The 15,919-nt window shown below is 49.3% G+C and overlaps 8 protein-coding genes across 8 annotated transcripts; 3 read left to right on the forward strand and 5 right to left on the reverse strand.

The window, feature by feature from the left end:
- Positions 1–197: 197 nt before the first annotated feature.
- M437DRAFT_77468 (MFS general substrate transporter) lies at positions 198–1,883 on the forward strand (the record flags this gene model as incomplete). Its single annotated transcript, XM_041026814.1, has 4 exons — positions 198–394; positions 449–730; positions 785–946; positions 1,001–1,883. 4 exons carry the CDS (start codon positions 198–200, stop codon positions 1,881–1,883), a joined length of 1,524 nt encoding a protein of 507 aa, XP_040877419.1.
- A 462-nt stretch (positions 1,884–2,345) lies between these two features.
- Positions 2,346–5,102, forward strand: M437DRAFT_54655 (uncharacterized protein; the record flags this gene model as incomplete). Its single annotated transcript, XM_041022734.1, has 1 exon — positions 2,346–5,102. The coding sequence occupies one exon, from the start codon at positions 2,346–2,348 to the stop codon at positions 5,100–5,102; it is 2,757 nt and encodes a 918-aa protein (XP_040877420.1).
- A 42-nt stretch (positions 5,103–5,144) lies between these two features.
- M437DRAFT_77470 (uncharacterized protein) lies at positions 5,145–5,739 on the reverse strand (the record flags this gene model as incomplete). Its single annotated transcript, XM_041026815.1, has 2 exons — positions 5,145–5,606; positions 5,662–5,739. 2 exons carry the CDS (start codon positions 5,737–5,739, stop codon positions 5,145–5,147), a joined length of 540 nt encoding a protein of 179 aa, XP_040877421.1.
- A 268-nt stretch (positions 5,740–6,007) lies between these two features.
- M437DRAFT_54663 (uncharacterized protein) lies at positions 6,008–6,199 on the reverse strand (the record flags this gene model as incomplete). The annotated part of the gene is made up of 1 exon (XM_041022735.1): positions 6,008–6,199. A coding segment is annotated over one exon (192 nt), but the record flags the coding sequence as incomplete, so codon positions are not given.
- Positions 6,200–6,875: 676 nt separating this feature from the next.
- Positions 6,876–8,573, reverse strand: M437DRAFT_54397 (putative alpha-1,3-mannosyltransferase; the record flags this gene model as incomplete). The annotated part of the gene is made up of 2 exons (XM_041022684.1): positions 6,876–7,268; positions 7,347–8,573. 2 exons carry the CDS (start codon positions 8,571–8,573, stop codon positions 6,876–6,878), a joined length of 1,620 nt encoding a protein of 539 aa, XP_040877423.1.
- Positions 8,574–9,228: 655 nt separating this feature from the next.
- M437DRAFT_68304 (uncharacterized protein) lies at positions 9,229–10,209 on the forward strand (the record flags this gene model as incomplete). The annotated part of the gene is made up of 3 exons (XM_041025093.1): positions 9,229–9,541; positions 9,712–9,829; positions 9,879–10,209. The coding sequence occupies 3 exons, from the start codon at positions 9,229–9,231 to the stop codon at positions 10,207–10,209; spliced, it is 762 nt and encodes a 253-aa protein (XP_040877424.1).
- A 1,137-nt stretch (positions 10,210–11,346) lies between these two features.
- On the reverse strand, positions 11,347–12,809 carry M437DRAFT_17663 (IF-2B-domain-containing protein; the record flags this gene model as incomplete). The annotated part of the gene is made up of 2 exons (XM_041018916.1): positions 11,347–12,261; positions 12,321–12,809. Coding segments are annotated over 2 exons (1,404 nt in total), but the record flags the coding sequence as incomplete, so codon positions are not given.
- A 1,076-nt stretch (positions 12,810–13,885) lies between these two features.
- On the reverse strand, positions 13,886–15,652 carry M437DRAFT_86864 (peptidyl-prolyl cis-trans isomerase-like 2; the record flags this gene model as incomplete). The annotated part of the gene is made up of 3 exons (XM_041028540.1): positions 13,886–15,514; positions 15,574–15,590; positions 15,643–15,652. The coding sequence occupies 3 exons, from the start codon at positions 15,650–15,652 to the stop codon at positions 13,886–13,888; spliced, it is 1,656 nt and encodes a 551-aa protein (XP_040877426.1).
- Between the last annotated feature and the right edge of the window lie 267 nt (positions 15,653–15,919).

Genomic DNA, 15,919 nt, shown 5'->3' on the forward strand with positions numbered 1-15,919 from the left:
ACCCCGGATCTGCCGAGTGCGGGGATCCATGTATCATAACGGTTTGTGGAGCTAGTGGCTTGGGACCAGGTCTGGGCAGGAAGCCATGGCCATGTTCAGGATGCATATATAACCGCTGACAGCAGGTCGTCCTTTTTCGTTCGCTCGCTAGGTATCAGCTCTTGATTCCCTCCTTTACCAATCGTTTCTCGCCTATCATGGCGACACACAACCACCCAACCATCTTGGATGAGAAGGCCTACACCCAGCATGAAGAATACGTGGAGACCGTGCCCAACGAGGCGAACGTATTGACCCCTGAGGAATTGGAGACTGAGAAGAAGTTGCGTCGCAAGATCGATTTTCTGATTATGCCTCTGGTTGTTTTGGTGTACTTGATGAACTACATTGATCGGTGAGTGCAAGTGCGTCGTTGTCAAGCCTTGGCAGGGACTTATACCGAAAACAGCAACAACTACGCCGCCGCTCGTCTACAAGGCCTCGAGAAAGATCTAGGCCTGAAAGGTGACCAATATCAAGTTGGCCTTTCGCTCTTCTTCGTTTCCTACATTCTGATGCAGTTGCCGAGCAATCTGATGCTGAATTACTGCGGTCGTCCCTCCTGGTACTTGGGTTTCTTCATTATTGCTTGGGGTCTGGTATCTGCCGTGACCAGCCAGGTCCACAACTACGCCGGTATCCTTGCAATGAGGTTCTTGCTCGGTGTTACTGAAGCACCCTTCTTTCCTGGGTGAGTTTTCGTGGTGAGAAACGCGTCTAGATGCTTGAAACTGATATGCCGTAGCATCCTCTTCTATCTCTCGAAGTGGTACACCAAGAAAGAACTGAACTTGAGAATGTCCTTGTTTTACGCAGGCTCATTGCTGAGCGGTGCCTTCGGCAGTTTGATTGCTGCTGGTATCCTCAAAGGACTCAAGGGACGTGATGGAATGGATGCCTGGCAATGGTGAGTGCAGCGCAGCGATTTATACTTCGAAAGTACAACTAACCTGGTGGCCAGGCTATACATTATCGAAGGTGTGATTACCATTGGCGTTGGCATAATCATCGTCTTCCTTTTGCCTGATTTCCCCGAAACCTGGAAAGCCCTGTCTCCTGAGATGAGGCACGTCGCCATAAAGCGCCTCTCGCTCGATGCCGCCGAAGCCGACAAGGACGAGGAAGGTGCCATGTCGCAGTTGAAGGGAGTGAAGATGGCTGTCGCAGATCCCAAGACTTACATTCTTGCCATGATGTACTTCTGCATCACTGGCGCTGCTGGTTACCAATACTTCTTCCCAACACTCACAAAGTCTCTTGGCTACAACAACTTCATCTCTTTGCTCTTGGTTGCACCACCATACATCTTCATGGTTTTCTGGTCGCTATTCCACTCCTGGATGTCAGACAAGAGATCCAACCGCTTTTGGTTCTTCGTTTACCCGATCCCTATTGCCATCGTTGGCTTGGTCGTATTCATGACTTGCAAGGGCTTCGGCCCTCGCTATCTCTCTTTCTTCTTGATGATGTTCGTCTTCACCATCAACGGAACACAGTTCGCATGGATCTCAAGCTCAATTCCAAGACCACCTGCCAAGCGCGCTGCTGCTCTGGCCATCATGAATGCTCTGGGAAACTCGACTTCTATCTGGACTTCTTTCACTTACCGTAACGGCGACAAGCCTTACTACCGCCCAGGACTTGGTATTGCGGCTGGATTGTTGGTCCTTGCATTCTTCCTTGCTTGCACCTTGCGCTGGTACTTGCAGAGACAGAACAAAGCACTTGAGGAGCTGGAGAACGAGGGCTCAAACCTTTCGCCAGAGCGTTTGAGAATGTTGATGAAGAGGGCGGAAGTCACAGATCTGTCCTTCATGCAGAAGGGCTTCCGTTACCTAGTTTGAGAAGTTATTACGTGTTTAATGATCATGACGACTATACGCAATCGATATTTTGCTGTCTTGCAGGTTTTCAAGCTTCAGTGTAATCATATACTCTCGACTTCCTTACCCTCGAGTGTCAGAGTTCGTCGCATAAAGATGCACAGTACTCTTGCGAAGGATTTGGATTTTGCAAAATCTCTCATTGAAGCCATCTTGACGGCGGATCTGCATTCAGGACACCAGCGTGTAGCTCGTCAGCTCTTAGTATCACTCCAACTCGACACTGATAAGGGCGATGCTGAGGTTGTTAGTCGAAAGAAGCAGGAGCAGGTGGCTTGTGTCTTGCAAGAGCAGGGGCCACCGCGCTTCGGCAAGAATTGCACCGAGGCTGCCGAAGAAACCCCACTGTGCTCTTTCCTCCTTGCAGCCTTGAGCATCGTTCTTACAACTGATACACATCATGCGAGAAAGTCTGACTATATCATGGCCAGAATCAAGGTCTCAAGGCCTATAATAGAGCAGGATAGCCACCATGATATCGACTCAAGTTTACCTGTTCATACTGGCCACCGTCAGCCCCGACTCTCCTGGCGGTTCGAAGCAACGGACCCTACACTAAGGGGCTGGCGTCAAACTGGTTACAGAGTCAAGTTGTCCGCTTGGGGTCAACCTCATCCGGATATATGCGTTGAAAGCCCTGAATCAGTGCTGGTTCCTTGGCCTGGCAAGCCATTGTTATTGGAAAGCAGCTGCAGAGTCAAAGTTCGCGTCGAGGGTAAGGACGAATCTGGTGAAACAGTGACTTCACTGTGGTCTGAGGAAATTACTGTGTGGTATGTGCCATCTCGAGACCACTTTACCGCAAATTTTATTGGCTCTACACAACCTCAGTCTGATGGACCGCTTCGACCACTTCAATTCCGGAAGACTTTCACGGTGCCTGACTATGATACTGTGGTGGACAAGGCAAAGTTGTATGTCTCCGCTTATGGTGTATATCAAGCCTTCATCAACGGCCAGCGAGTTGGTAGCGACGAGATGGCACCGGGCTGGACCAGCTATTCACACCGTCACCTCTACCAGACACATGATGTTCGCAATCTTCTGAGACCAGGAGCTAACGTCATCGGTATTGAAGTAGCTGAAGGATGGTATGCTGGTCGACTGGGTTGGGCTGGCCAACGCAACATTTATGGCAAAGTTTTGGGAGCATTTGCTCAGCTTGAAGTGGTCGCAACAGAGCGAGACGATGCTATCAAAATCATCACGGATGAGACGTGGAAGTGTGGTTATGGTCCCTTGATCAGCAGCAGCATATATGATGGCGAATTGTACGATGCTAGAGAAAAGCGAAGTGGCTGGACCAATGACCCTGATCTTCAGGTCTCAGACTGGATGTCAACACAAGTGTTAACATTCACGACAGCGAAGTTTCTTCCATCCGATGTTGCTCCAGTCAGAGTGACTCAACATATGAAACCCGAGCGTATATTCAGAAGCAAGTCTGGCAAGACCATAATCGATTTTGGACAAAATTTCGTTGGAAAACTACTTGTCAAGCGCCTCCAGAAATCAGCAGACCACAAAATCCTTTTTCGCCATGCTGAAGTGATGGAAGATGGCGAGCTTGGGGTACGCCCCCTTCGAAGTGCTACAGCGACAGATACCATTATCTCGAACGGTGATGGCATTGAGCATTGGTCACCACGGTATACTTTTCATGGCTTCAGATATGTGGAAGTTGAAGGCTGGACAACGTCAGATGAGGAATGCCCATTGACGCTGGATAGTATTGAAGCACTCGTCATGCATACCGATATGAGGCGCACTGGCTGGTTCTCATGTTCAGACTCGCTCGTCAACAAGTTACACGAGAACACTGTCTGGAGTATGCGCGGGAATTTTTTGTCAATACCAACAGATTGTCCTCAAAGAGACGAACGCTTGGGATGGACAGGCGACATACAAGTCTTCGGTCCATCAGCCAACTTTCTGTTTGACACTGGTGCTATGCTCGGTCACTGGCTAGAGGATGTTGCTGCTGAGCAAGCAGAGCATAATGGCATACCTCCATTCGTCGTCCCCAACATTCTCGATTCCGATATAGGAGACCATTCATGGGGCGAGTTCCCTCAAGCGGTGTGGGATGATGTGGTCATTCTGCTGCCGTGGTCTCTATACCGTGCCTTTGGCGATATTGAAATCTTGAAGCGACAGTACCCTAGTATGCAGATGTGGCTCGACAAAGGTGTCAGAAGGGGCACTGATGATCTCTGGGATCCGTCCTTCCATCAACTCGGCGATTGGCTGGACCCAAGCGCGCCACCAGACAGACCTGGGGAAGCAAAGACTGACGGCACTTTCGTCGCTGATGCCTATCTCGTGCATGTGACTCGACTAATGAGTCTTGTCAGTGATCTTCTTGGACACAAGGGAGAAGCCGCCAGATACACTCTTGAACACAAAAAGTTGAAAAAGGCGTTCGGCAGGAAATATATCACCATCGAGGGCCTTCCTGTCGCCGACACTCAGACCGGCCTAGCTTTGGCAATCGTCTTCGATCTGTTCAAGACGCCTGACCAGGCAAAAGTAGCAGCAGCCAGGTTGGAAAGAGCGGTCAAGCTGGCAAACTTCAAGGTGGCCACTGGGTTTGTCGGAACTCCAATCGTCACACATGCGTTGTCTTTGGTTGGTCTGCAGAATCTGGCTTATCGTATGTTATCCGAGAAGGAATGTCCTTCGTGGCTCTACCCAATCACAATGGGAGCCACAACTGTCTGGGAACGTTGGAACAGTATGTTGCCTGATGGCAGTATCAATCCTGGAGAGATGACAAGTTTCAATCACTACGCTTTGGGCTCGATCGTCAATTGGTTGCATGAGGTCGTTGGTGGCATCAGTCCGCTTGAACCAGGTTGGAAACACTCGCTCATTCGACCTGTCCCTGGTGGCTCGCTTACACACGCGGAGGTCAAACATGACACTCCTTACGGCGTCCTGAGTTGCAAGTGGTCTATTGATGCTGGTCATTTCAAACTCTCCATGACAGTGCCGCCCAACACGACTGCAAGAGTTGTCATGCCTGATAAGCAAACAAGCACAATTCTGGGTGAGCAAGAAGAAGGCATCGAGGTTGGATCTGGAGTTTACGAATTTTCTTGTGCTCATGAATCCGAGAAGTGGAAGCCGACAGCTATCCCCATTCCGTTCTTTGCGCCGGTCAAGAAGGAGCGGTGGTGATGAATGAACTGGTATTTCAACTTCTTGTGACCTTGAGAGACATCAGAGTCTATCTCGCACCGAGATCCTCAACACGCCATCGGAGCCAGGGTATTGAGTATCTAATTGCGAATCGGCATCACCACAGCCAGTCTCAATGGTTTTCAGAACCACTAACGAAGACTCAAAATCCGAGCATACCTGTATGTAGCTTTGCGGATCATCGGTAAGTGTATTTTTGGATAGCAACACGCATGTGTTGCTTTGATACGTAATATCATCCAGAACAAGCATCTTCGTCGGAGATAGGTCTGTGTTGTTCAGATGTTGGATAGCAAAATCGATAATTTGCTGGACACTAAACCTTTCGAATGGCCAAGTTCCGAGAAGACCGTCGTCTACTGGAGCTTCTGTTCTTGATTTGATCAAGGAGATGTCTCGAGATAGCATCAGGGTCGATTGAGGCTCCTCATACTCGCATCGTCTGCACGCTGCATTTGCTTGCTTAAAAAACCTATCCAGCACCTAGACGACACATCTCAGTTGGATCACCGCGTGGTCAGAGACAGAACATCTTTACCTTCCTGGGGAATCGTGCAACTGGAAATACTGGAATGGTCGAATCGATGCAATCGCGAGCAGAGACATCTTCGGCCATTTCGAGGTCTTATCTGGCACATGTGTTGTACATACAATTGCTCGACGAAAAGTAGATATACTCATCAAGAATTACGATGTGCAGTCCACGAGAGTGACGCAACCTCTTGGCGAACATCACTGCCAATGCTAACGATATCTTCTTATTCCGGGCTGCTGAACTTGATATATGCAAACGCTTCAATAAGACCAAGTATGCTTCCCATATGACTGCCAGACAACCAAAACATATGCCGCTGATTCAAGATGCAATATCTTCCCCACACACCTTACAACCCCAAAGGATTCTGCCCATTCTGTTCCTTGCCCCCGAACTTTTCATACGGCTCTCCCTTCTGCGGCTGATCCTGTTTCGTGAACCCTGCCATTCTGTCTCCAGTTCCCCCTACTAGGTTTCCTACTGGTGAGAGCCCTTTTTCTAGACCTTTGCCTAGGGGGTCGCCGAGGAAGGAGAGTAAACCTAAGATTCTGTCAGTAGAATGTCTGGAAGGGCGGGAGGGAGGATGAGAGTTGGGGATGAAGGGAAGAGAGGGGAGGAGAGAAGATAAGGAGTGTAGTAGAGTGAGGGGAAGGGAAGAGGGCAGAGGGAATACATGCCTTTTTGCTCTTTGCTTCCTAGGTCTACTTCGTTGATGTTATCGGGTAAATTCTCGCGGAGTGTTCTGTTGATCTTGTCGTCGTCTTCTTTGGGGACGTCGATATGGTTTGACATGTTGTCGATGGTGTTTTGGTTATTTTTGACTGTTTCGATCAAAGCCTACAGCTCTCGCTTCGCTGTGGTCTAGGAATGCCGAAAGTGCAGAATAGTAGGGGACAGAAAATAAGGTTTGATATGTCTCAGAATGTTCACCTCCAAAGAAATAGCAAGCAGCAGAGTTCTTATATAAAAGGTCATGGACTGCCTCGGATCAGAGGTGCACGCGCCAGACCACAAAAACGTCATACCGGGACACGAGACCCCGCCACAATCATGCAGGGCACGGGGATAACATGCACATGCACCACACTGACGACGATCGACAACTCCAAAACTCCACAAAAGCTGTCATACCACTATAAGCCTCATCAACCAGATCGAAAAAGAAACCCGACACCGCCGATATTATATCACGATTTTGTAGAGAACTCTGGACGGAACTACTGTCCAGGCTTCAACGCCCCATTCTCCCTCGCCGTCTCCACAATCATCTGCAACACATCTTTTTCCTTCTGCGTAAACTCGAAAGCTTTATTACTCTTCAATGTTGCCATGTTATGTCCTCCGATCCTCCATTCTGCGGCTTCGTGGGTTTCCTTGACTTCAGAGAGGTATACGTCCCAGGTGCTAACATTGACGTGTTTGTTTTCTTCGTACTTGTCATCGAGGATCCAGCCGTTGAACCAGAGGGGTCGGTTGTTGAGGTCGAGATGCAAGAGTTGTGGTGAGGAGACTGTGTAGAGTTCGTGGACTTTGTCGTCGCGTTTTGTGAGGGACGTTTCTTTGTCAGTTTCTGCACCTTGGTTCGATTTGTCTTGGGTTTCTGCGTCGTGCTCGTGGGTTGATTGTGACACTGGTGGTTGGTAGTTATCGATGATTTCTGCTTTGCCCTCGACCAATTTATAGTAGACGTGCTCAGACACAACACCCATGTTGCCAGCGGCACCTTCGTTGAACCAGTAATCTGTGTCTCCAGCAAGTTCCCAGCCGAGCCAGAAAGTCTCCTTGTCGCCATAGAATAGCGAGTAGACGCCTTTAGCACCAGTCTTGGCATTATCATCGCGATCAGGCCCATTCATACGGGTGACAGTCAACATAGCAACGAGATGACGCCACTTATCCACAACAAGACAACCGGATTCTTGTTGCTCACGACTTTCACCAGTCCAGTAACGAGAAGTCTGCGCTTTCTTCGAGATAGGCTTGGGAAGGATGTCTTTGAGCCACTGCTTGCGAGACGAAGGAGCGTAAACTCTGTCGCGGAAGAACAAAGCGCCAGTTTCGATGTAGCCAGGATCTTCGAACAGCTCTGCAGGGTTGACAAAGAACAAGGTATCGGCATCAAGGTAGATAACCTCGCGAAAGCTAGACATGAGTAGAGCGAATGCCTTAGATGCCCATCCCTTGAGCTCCCATCCTTCGTCAGAAACCATCTGACTCAAATCGCGAGTGACAACGCCAGGGATGGACTCAAGCCTCATCCTCCAATCATCGTTGAGATCGTTCTCGCCGAGATACATGATCTCGACTGGAAGTTTACATCCCAGCTTGCGGAAGGACATGATCGAAGTCAAGATAAAGGGCGCTTGCTTGTCATTGCCAGAGAGAACAATACCACGACCACCATTGCGGAAGTGTGCATGGAGAGTCAAATGGTCCGCAAAGTAAGGAGATGTGTATGGGTAAAGAATACTCGACAATTTTGCCAAGAATGCTCTGTACCTCTCGTAGGCTCTGATGATGTCTCCGCGCTCCAGGTCTGAGACATCGGCAAGTTCTTTCTCAGGGGCATTCTCTAGGTAGTTGATGACATCGTCGCGGACATAGGTCAGCTTTGTATCAGCAACAACATGAAGTGCCTCCCAGACGGTGAAGAATTTATGGAAAGCCCTAGCTCTGATACCCAACTCTTTCAGACGATCTTGACCACCACCCTCGAGTGGGCGGAGCAAATCGCGAGTGTAGATTTCGTCTGGAACCATGTGAAGGACATCTCTGAGAGCCTCTCGGAAGGAGTACTTTTCACCGTTACCAATGTTGTGAGCAACAAATGGTGTGGATTGTGTATGGTGTGATGGCTCGACAGCAGACTCCTCGTCACTTCCGGTTGATGAGACATAGTCAGACCCTTCTTTCATGTCGGGATCCTTGTTGTCGGTCTGCGAATCCTTGAGTTTTTCGTACTCGGCCTCTTCGTCTCCTTCAATACGATCGACAGTATGTTCCATCTCTTTCCCACTGTCCAATGTGCTCTCATCTTGCTCCTCGGCGGGCTCAGTCCACCTGCCACTATCCGTATCACTGTAGCCACGCGGCGGTGCTTTCTCGTCGACAGGTTTCCCAGCGTGGTCGCCAAAGCTCACTTTGTCTTGTATGGTTGTGGGCACCCATTGTGACGATTCCGGCCCACGTGTCGCAACGATATAGCAGAGTACGATGGCAAGAGAAATGGCAAGTATGCGGACAACATGAGTTCGTCGTCGTGGTTGGTGGAAGTAATCTGTGTATTTCGACGGCAAGCCTGGTGTCATTGGAGATCCCCTTGCAGGTGTGCTGCTCCGTGAGGGCAAGTTGATATACATATGAACTAGACGGTGCCAGTCGTGGTCTGTGGTTATAAGTAGTAGCAAGCTCTATGTATGCGGACTGGTATCAAGAGTGCCTCTAGATGAAGGTGAGTAGTATAAGGTTGCGAGAAACAGTGAGAGATAATTGACTGTGAATAAAGTCGCGGGAGAAACTCCTTTTTAGGAAGCCATGCAATTGATGCGGTAGCCGTCCGCCATCATCACAATGCTGGGTGCAAAGAGCCGAGCAGAAGTAGTACTGACCGTTGTAATCGAAAGCCTCATGGCCAGGCTTCTGCCAGAGAGCACACGAGCCCCTGTGTCAACGGCGACGGTGACGACGAAGAGCTCAGGAGGTCTGGCATCTTTCATGGTAAAGGAGAAGCATGATGATGCAAACTACATAACGGCATCGAAGACTATTCGTCGCGGTATGCTGCGATTCGGGCCCTCGATACCGTGGAGACATGGTCAGGATGTCAACGACAGATACAGCGAAGAATATTTGACTGTCTTTGAGACATGGCAGGTGAACACGAGTAAGCAGCAGGATCAAAGAGGTGATGACCGTTCGAAGGACGTCGGCGCTAGAAAGCCGATACGAAAGCCAATTTTTGCCAAGAGCTCCACAAATGCTTCTCCTTGAACGTAGTACGTACTCTACCTACTTGCTTTAACACCCAAAAATGCTCTTTACAAGCACAGTCAGGTCGTCGACCGAATAAGAGCAGTGTCTCTGAGATTGTGGCAACAGAAACTTCAACGATCGCTGTCTACAGAGCATATAATGGCATCCATAGGGAAACGCACACAAGAAGCATGGAAAGGTATTTACCGTATACGGTAGTACATTTTCGACACAACGATCGAGGGCAGCCATGAGAAGAAGGAAGCACGAGGCACGACAGCAAGATGTCACATCGAAATACAAAAGTGGAAGAAGCTAAATGATTTGCAAGCAAGCAAAAAAAGATATATTGAGAGTAGAAAGAAGAAACCTCAGATAGCAAAGTCACCCAATGCAGCAGGCAACAAGACCAATCCAAGATTCGCAACAAACATCAACGACCCAGACAGAAACATGAGAACATGCATGAGTATAAACCTCCAAGAAGATCCTTCAAGTAAGAGCGACGAACCCAGGGCGAGAAAGCCTCAGACCATCCGGCAGAGAATTAGTACTTCTGCAAAGTGCAAGAAGCATTGACCAACTGTCCATTGCTCTGAAGAGTGCAAGAGGCATTAACGAGCTGTCCGTTACTCTTCTGAAGAGTGCAAGAAGCATTGACAAGCTGTCCATTGCTCTTTTGGAGAGTGCAGGAAGCATTGACGAGTGAGCCGTTGCTCTTCTGGATGGTACCAGCGGTAGAGAAGTCGGTGATGGCCATTATGTTGATTGGGGTTGGTGTTACTTTGAAAAAGCTGGGGGCTTTTGTTAGTAAGGATAAAAGATTGGTAGGCTTGTGGGAGGAGGGCTTACTAGCGAGTGTTTGTGATTTTGTGGGTGAGAGAGAGAGAGGATGTAGTGGATGGTTGGGCGGTTATATGTTCGATGGAAGATGAGGAGACAAGGTCTTTGATCTGGTAGATTCGCCACGTGTTGGTATGGCTGAAACGTGCTTGCCTCGGATGAAGATGGTTCGGTTCGTGTGATTTGTGCTTGAGATAAAGAACAGGAAGAAGATGTCAAAGAATAGAGATGGCTCGAGTAGTAGGCGGAGATTACTTCCTGTCAATCTCTACTTGGTAAGCATTGTGGTGATGGTCTTGATGTTGTTGTATGCAAACAAAGACATCGAGACCAGAGCACCAATTCACTGCCAGGCTGACGGGGAGACGATTTTGTCAAATTATATCATCCCATGAAAACACGACACTACCAGTCGGTCAAACAGCACTGTCGTGGGCTAAGCGCATTCGAAGGTTGGCAACGCAAAGACAAATCATGTGAATTCGTTGAGCATTTCACCATTGACAAGCGTCATCTCGAGCAAGCGATGTATTGTTGTGGAGGCAAACCGTCGAGGTTCGAAGCAGTGTGACAGTGGTGTAAAGAGGTTTTGTAATGTCAAATTAGGTTGAGTGCTGGAAGGCAGGCCTACGCTACACGAAGCTTAGTATTGTTCTCCCGAATTCTCGCCTTCGCCCTCGCTGAAGCGGCCAACCACCGAATGCAAATTTCGAGGGGCAATGCCGGGGAGCATCTCTTTTCAGGCCGATCATGTTTCGGGACCGAGATATCGATGATCATTAATGCTTTTCATTTTCTCATGTTGCTATCTTCTCTTTGCACGTCGCTCGCACCAAGACATGATCCACAAGACCTTTACAGTCTGACATCCCTCTCTGTACTGATACGATGCACCACAGGGACAGAGCTAGGCGGCAAAGATCCATACTCAGTGATGACCATATTGACATACTCAGCAGGCGTGACATCATAAAGAATGTTCAACAACTGCAGATTAGGCATGTCGCGCCAGTTCTCCAATTTCGCTTGTGAGTCTTCTTCTTTGTCGTCTTTCTTGGCATCTGTTGCTGCAGGGGTGGAAACAGACTTTGAGACGGGAATCAGTTGTTCAGCAGGTGCGACTTCGTTGAGCACGATGCTGTCCAGAGCGACTCGGTCGGTGAACTTGATACTTTCGCAAAGTACGATGACTGGGATGTCGCGGAAGTGGGCCAACATGGCTACTGCAGCAGTACCCACACGTGAGTATAGGCGACCGTTGGCCATCATGGCGTGGGCACCCAACAGAACCAAATCAGCATCTTTGAGAGCGTGAGGTGCAGCGGCAGCCATGAGATAGGTAACAGGAATTCCAGCATTGGCAAGTCGTCGTACCAGATTTCTGCCTTCGAACAGAGGACGCGAGTCGACGACAACGACCTTGAAGCGGGTGCCTGATTCCCAAGCGCGAAGCAGTGTCTTCTCGACAATGGAGGACTTTGCGTATGTGACAATGGTGCTGTTGTTGCGGATCTTTGCGCAAGCAGTTGCAGCGATAGCAGTGTCGGCTACGGTGATACGTTCGCGAATGAAGGTGTCAATGGCGGCGCAAATGTCTTCTTTTGCGGTTGCTTCTGGCGTGTCGGGGTCGATCTTGATGATGAGGTCCTTGAGCCAACGAATGGCGTTGCCCATGGAGACAGAGATGGGACGGTGAGACTTGAGGTAGTCGATTTGTGGTGAGAGGTAATGAGATGTGAGATGGCGGGCGAGAGAGGTGTTGTGTGGTGTTTGGTAGTCGAGGATGGCCTGGGATTTCAGGTCAGAATACAGAACGACAAAAACGGATAATGAATATGGATGTTTACCTTCTTGAACGCAAGCAGCATGGCAACACATCGTGCATTGCTACCACAGACAGTAAAGGAGCTCATTTGCAGACCCAGTGCCAGAACAGCAGGGTGAACCTCCTTACTCACACCCTCCATAGTGTTTCTCTTAGGGGCATTTGTGTAGAGATGGCCAAACAGACCGACCTCTTTATTAGTCTTTCGTTGCGGCTGCTGCTGTTGAGTCATGGGAATGACTCCTCCAGGACCAGGTTTGCCGCGCATAGGCAAGTTTCCACCTTGAGATTGACCCTTCTTGTGCTGTGCCTGGCCCTGAGCAGGACCGCCCTTTTGTGCTGCCTCTCCACCCTTCTTTGCATCACCGCCTTTGGAGCCCTTGGCAGGTGTCTGTGGTGCTGCAGCTGTCTGACCGAGCTGAGCCATGCGTTCGGCCTTTTCCTTTTCACGTCTTGCTGCTTTCTCTGCCTGCTTTTGTTTCTTCAGCTCGGCGCCTGAGAGCTTCTTTTCTCCATCTGCTGTGCCTTCATCCTTCTTTCCGGTTTCTTGCTTTTGTGCCTTGTCCTTTTTCGTTGCGCCTGCTGCTTTCTCTGCATTTTCGTTCTGCGAAGGTGTGTTCGCGGCCTTGTCAGCCTCTCCTGCTGCTGACGACATGATGGTTGTGTGGTTTCGGCTCTCGTCCGAGGTTTTGCGCGTGAATGATCTGTTTGCTCTGACCGAGTCGTCTGCGGTTCCAGAAGTGTTTCGCGTCGCGTGACAAGCGGTCTGAGTTGTTTATATAGTCGCGAAACAGAAGCCTCTGCTATAACATGTGGTGATGCGCTAAGAAGTCGCGACGGTCCAGCAGCTGATGCGATATCAAAATCCTAAAATTCACATGAGTCAAGCCTCCATGTCGATCTGTCCGCAGTGCCAAGACACTCTCCTCAAGACATCATTTATTCTTTTTCCTCCTTTTTTCTTCTGCTTACTGTACTTTGTACTACCATGTAGCTATGACTATATCCCTGACCTCGAGCTATAGTGATCTTTGTCTGTGACCATCTCATAGTCATCTCAGAACCATCACATCTGTCTATGGAGAAAGTACCGGCTCTACAAACCAAAAGCCCAAGGCGCTGGGAAGTAGTATGGAATAATGGTATGTTCGTCCTTTAACCGTTTGCATCGAGATACGTGATATATCTGCTTATCGCAACTACAGGCTTTGCTGTATTCAACATACTCCTTCTCTTAACTGTTCTTGCACTTGCCGCTACTCTGGGTCCAGAAGATACACTCGTAAAGTGGTCTTTGTTGTTACAGGCCTGCTGCTGCGTGTTACAACTAGTGGATTGTTACAGGTCACGTCGCAAGCATTATGCAGTTCTGACTAAACCAACCGACGTGACGTTGGAGGATGAAGGGAAAGGTGCAATGTCTGATGTTCAAGAGTGTGATCGAGAGAAACAAGTTTAGAGTGACGAGATGCCACGCACGATGACTTGGATGATCATAGTCAGACACAAAGCGTGCTCGTAATCTGCTGGTAGTGATAGCTAAAGTGCTTCATCAATGACCACTTAATGTGATATGATACTCCCTTGTCACCAACTATCAAAATTGCCAAACCCACCTGACTTTGCCTTTTTCTTCGGGGGTTCTGGTTCGTCCCATTCTCCCACAATCTCATCTTCTTCGACCGGCGGCGCCGAGGCAGTCTTGAGATACTTGCCTACTCCAGATGCTCCAGTGTTCTCGACCTTTCCATCGCCTCTGATGCGTTTGCCAGTCCAGGTAGTCTTGTCATCTTCCGTACCTCCTTGACGTTGGATTTCTTCTTTCAGTCGTTGTGCATCTTCGTTCTCAGCACGTTCTTTTTGGAATTCTTCGAAAGGGTCCACGAATACCACAACGTCTTCTAGAACACAGTCATCGATGGGACGATTGCCTTCGTCTGTCTTGACGGCTTCGAGGCGGGATAAGGTGTCCATGCCGCCTACTACTCTGCCGAAAATGGTGTGTTTCTTGTTGAGGTGCGGTACGGCGCGATAAGTAATGAAGAATTGTGACGAGTTCGTGTCTTTGCCTTTGTTGGCCATTGACAAGATACCACGAGAGTCATGAACGAGGGCGTTCTCGGTTTCGTCTGCAAAGTTCTTGCCCCAGATTGACTGACCACCTCGCCCTGTTCCTGTTGGATCACCACCCTGGATCATGAAGTTGCGGATGTTGCGATGGAAGAGGATGTTCTTGTAGTATCCCTTTTGTGCTAGACGGACAAAGTTCCAGACGGCTTTGGGGGCGAGATCGGTGTGTAGCTCGACGTTGATGTCGCCAAGGTTTGTCTGAAGGCGAGCATAACCCTTGTGCTTGACGCGTTTAGGCTTCAACATATAATCTTCGTCTGACAATAACGCGCGCTCATTGCCAGTATGAACGGAGATACCAGTGCTGGTGAAGGAAGCGGCAGCCTTTCCTGTCGTGTACTGTGCAGCGTTGTACGGAACAGGTTTCGAAGATCCAGTAGCAGCATTCGACTTCTTTGCCTCTGCCATTGCTCGTTGTAACGAGTTTCCTTGCGCGGCATTCTGTCTGTCTGCTCTTGCTTTCGCGACGGCTTCTTTAGCCTTGAGAATCTTTGCAGCGTTTCCTAATGCACCAGTGTTGACGTTGGCGCTTCTTTCAGCCTCTTGCTCTGGTGTCAAAGTGCTTGCACCTTCTTGGATGTACTTGAAAGAGCTCAAGTCTCTCGACTCGATGTTCTGTGGGTCCTGGAGTGTGATGATGTCTTTTCTACTGAAATCTTGATCGCTGACTAGGTCCTTCCAGTTCTTGGCCTTGATGTTGAGGCGCTCGACAGTATCCCAAGCAAAGACGTTTCCAGTGTTCTTGAGGGCGACGATATGAGTGTTGTCGGTAAAGACTTTGTAGGTGACAGGATCGACGTATTCGCCATCGTCGTTCTTCGCAAAGTTGAGCTTGATCAAGTCGGCTGACTTCAAAGGCGCGCCATCAACGGGGTTCGTTCCGTGCTTCTTCAGCCATGGCAGGATGTTTGTGAGATCGAAGATGGTCCCGTCGGATGTGCAGACTGGATGCTCGAATGGTTGTAGCGACAAGGCGCAAAAGTTGTAGGGAAGTCGTTTGAAGGCGCCAGGAACATTGCCCTTGTTCACACCGGCGCCAGCGCTGGCAGAGAAGGCAGTGTCGGAAGCCCACTCGCTGTGAGTGATCTGTGTCGCGGTATGTTAGCCGAGTCGCAAGCAGATCCAGTAAGAAGGTTACGACATACGTACAACTTATCTGTGCCTGCGATGGAAGTCAGTCATCTGTTCAAATCGAATAATCCAGAGAGACTTACCCTTTCCCATGATGAATGCTGGTTTGTTTCTTGAACAAAGTCAAGTGCAACCAAAAGTCGCGAGTATGACGGAGAGCGAGTCAATTTGACGCTAACCCGATGGGGATGTTGACGGGCCTTCCTCCTTGATCGACTTCGTTCCTGCTTTAGCATCACGACCTGCGCTGCACACTCTGCATCAACTCAAACATGTCTCTCGATAGCATTCGTGCCGGAATCTCAGCAGCGTGTCAAAAACCCCGCTATGTTTGCAGCAAGATTCAACCTGCTCGTGCCC

Source organism: Aureobasidium melanogenum (genome assembly GCF_000721775.1).
Source record: "Aureobasidium melanogenum CBS 110374 unplaced genomic scaffold scaffold_20, whole genome shotgun sequence".
Classification (NCBI taxonomy): Eukaryota; Fungi; Ascomycota; class Dothideomycetes; order Dothideales; family Saccotheciaceae; genus Aureobasidium; species Aureobasidium melanogenum.